The sequence below is a fragment of the Spinacia oleracea genome, chromosome 2, assembly GCF_020520425.1.
Source record: "Spinacia oleracea cultivar Varoflay chromosome 2, BTI_SOV_V1, whole genome shotgun sequence".
NCBI lineage: Eukaryota > Viridiplantae > Streptophyta > Magnoliopsida > Caryophyllales > Amaranthaceae > Spinacia > Spinacia oleracea.
In genome coordinates, this window is record NC_079488.1 from 83,209,621 (window position 1) to 83,212,477 (window position 2,857).

Below are 2,857 nucleotides of genomic sequence, written 5' to 3' on the forward strand. Positions count from 1 at the left end.
AGGTAATGCTTCGCCATTGCCGACCTTACAATTTTGGGAAATTAGGGGGGATTTGAATGCGGATTTTGATACTGTGGCCAATAATAATCAAGCTCATACACATAATTCCCATGTTAATGCAAATAATTCATCGTCATCGATTAATCACATAGAAATAGAGGATTGTGTTACGATTGGGATGGAGGATATTCAGGAGGAGGTTGATTACTAGAACTCTGCTATTATGTTGTATGTAGTTGGTGCTAATCCACCAAACCATGTCATGGAAGGCTTTGTTCGACGAATCTGGAGGAATAAAGGAGTGACAAGGTGGTTTTGGCTGCAAAGGGGGTATACCTAGTACGTTTTACTACAATGGATAGGAGGGATGAAGTTTTGGCTTCCACCAGGCCTTTCTTTGATAGTAAACCTGTAGTGCTGAAACCTTGGACCCAGGATATGGATTTTACAAAAGAGGACCTGAGATCTGTCCCTATTTGGGTGAAATTGCACCAACTGGATTTCAAATACTGGGGTGAGAGAAGCCTTAGAAGGATTGTGGGGAGGTTGGGAGTGATGAAACATGTAGATAATGCCACTGCAAAAAGGGATAAACTCCAATTTGCAAGGGTTCAGATTGAGGTCTTGGTTGAGCAGTCTTTCCCTGAAACAATTAAGTTTATCAATGGGAGGAAGGAGTTAATGGAGGTAAGGGTGGAGTATGAATGGAGACCAGTAGTATGTGCTCACTGTAAGGGGGTTGGTCATGATGTGGCCAAATGTAGGAAAGCTACTGGGAAAAGGGTGTGGGTTCCAAGACAAAATAATGCTAACACTAGTGTGGTGAATGTTAACACTGGTGTGGTGAATGTTAACACTGGTGGGGTGATTAGCAGGAACACTGGGGTAGTGATTGCTAACACTGGGGTGGTGAATAGTAGGAGTACTGGGGAGGAGATTGATAATACAGATGCAGAGAGGTTTACTCCTGTGATGAACTCAAGCAGGAGAGCCATGTCAAGACCTTTGAGGGTCAATACTGCTAATCAGTTCCAGGTTTTAGGAGGGGAAATAGATGAGAGGGGTGTTATGGGTGATGACAACCAGGTTCATGTAGCTGGAGGGGGGAACTCCTCTGGGTGCAATGGATAGGATTATCTGTTGGAATGTAAGGGGGATTAACACACTGAAAAAGCAAAATGAGGTGAGAGCTCTGTTTCAATCTCATGGTGCTGGTGTTGTTGGTCTCCTGGAAACCAAGGTGCCTATTGCTAAGCTTGGGGCCTTGTATATTAATATGTTTAGTGGATGGTGTTTCACCTCAAATAGTAGTAAGTGTAAGGGGGGAGAGTTATTGTGGCTTGGAATCCCAACTCTTCCTAATCTAACAGTGTTGGGCATGTCTAGCCAAATGATTCACTGTCTTGTGTGTCCAGGGGGGGGGGGGGGGAATGAGTTCATGTGCACTTTTATCTATGCCTTTAATCAACACTCTAGAATAGAAGAATTGTGGAAGGATTTGTGTGAAATTGGGATAAATTGTACCAAACCTTGGGTGGTCATGTGTGATTTCAACTGTGTGTTGAATGTGGATGAGAGAGTGGGGTCCCCTGTTAGACACCAGGAGATGGTGGATTTTAGAAACTGTGTAAATACTTGTGGAATGGAGGACATTAAGGCTGCAGGTCACTTTTACACATGGAGTAACAAGCAGGCTGGTGATGCTAGGGTTTTCTCTAAAATAGATAGGGTGATGGCAAATGATGTGTGGGTTCAGCTGTTTCCCAGTGCTGTAGCTGAGTTTTTGTCTGAGGGAATGTTTGATCATTGCCCTATGGTGGTTTCTGTCTACCCCACTCACAATGCTAAAAGACCATTCAGGTATTTTGACATGTGGAAAATGGCTGAAGGGTATGAAGATCTTGTTGCTAGTAACTGGAAGAAGGATGATGCTGGTGCACTGATGTATAAGGTGGTGCAGAAGCTGAAAAGATTAAACGGGGCATTTAGGAAGCTGAACAAGGAGGGTTTTAATGACATCCATGTAGCTGACTTGAAAGCTTTCAATGAGTTACAGCAATGCCAAAAGGAGTTGCATGATCAACCAGGTGATAGGGGACTTGCAGATAAGGAAGCTGATGCAGCAAGCAAGTATAGAGTGACTCATGCAGCTTACCTGTCTTACTTGAGACAGAAAGCTAAGGAGAGGTGGATTAAGGAGGGTGATGAGAATAGTGCTCTATTTCATAAAAGCATAAGAGCTAGGGTAATGCACAACTCTGTGTATTCAATTCATGATATGCATGGTCAGTGGGTGAATCAAGCTACTGCAGTCAATGATGCTTTTTTGCTTGGTTCTGCTAGTGCTCATAGAAGCCAGATTATGCTAGATATTGTTAATGTTGGTCCTGTTCTGGATCAGACTCAGGGGCAACAACTGGTTATGGCTTTCACTGGGGAGGAAGTGAAGAGTGCCATGTTCTCTATTGATGGAGATAAGGCCCCAGGACCTGATGGTTTTGGTAGCCACTTTTTCAAAGAGAATTAGCACATTGTTGGGAAAGATATAACTGCTGTTGTGCTTGATTTTTTCAAGACTGGTAAGCTATTAAAAGAAATCAACACAACTGTCATCACCTTGATCCCTAAAACCAAATGTCCTTCCAGTGTTACTGAATTTAGACCCATATCTTGCTGTAATGTCATCTATAAGTGTATCACTAAAATGTTGTGTGAGAGAATGAGAAATGTTCTCCCTTGTCTGATTGCTGAAAACCAGGGTGCCTTTGTACATGGGAGATTTATAATGCATAACATCATGATGTGTCAAGAGGTTGTAAGGCAGTATGGGAGAAATAATGCCCCCCTAGTTGTTTGA

The 2,857-nt window shown here is 42.9% G+C and overlaps 1 protein-coding gene across 1 annotated transcript; it reads left to right on the forward strand.

Annotated features, from left to right (window-relative positions):
* The first annotated feature begins 354 nt into the window (after nucleotides 1-354).
* Nucleotides 355-2,527, forward strand: LOC110793907 (uncharacterized). Its single transcript, XM_056836134.1, has 2 exons — nucleotides 355-1,086; nucleotides 1,175-2,527. The coding sequence occupies exons 1-2, from the start codon at nucleotides 355-357 to the stop codon at nucleotides 2,525-2,527; spliced, it is 2,085 nt and encodes a 694-aa protein (XP_056692112.1).
* The last annotated feature ends 330 nt before the right edge of the window (nucleotides 2,528-2,857 follow it).

Excerpts from the sequence above, each read along its gene's own strand:
- LOC110793907 (XM_056836134.1), top strand. The coding sequence starts at position 355 with ATGGATAGGAGGGATGAAGTTTTGGCTTCCACCAGGCCTTTCTTTGAT. Across the intron at positions 1,087-1,174 it reads TTATGGGTGATGACAACCAG|CAAAATGAGGTGAGAGCTCT; the intron begins GTTCATGTAGCT and ends ACACTGAAAAAG.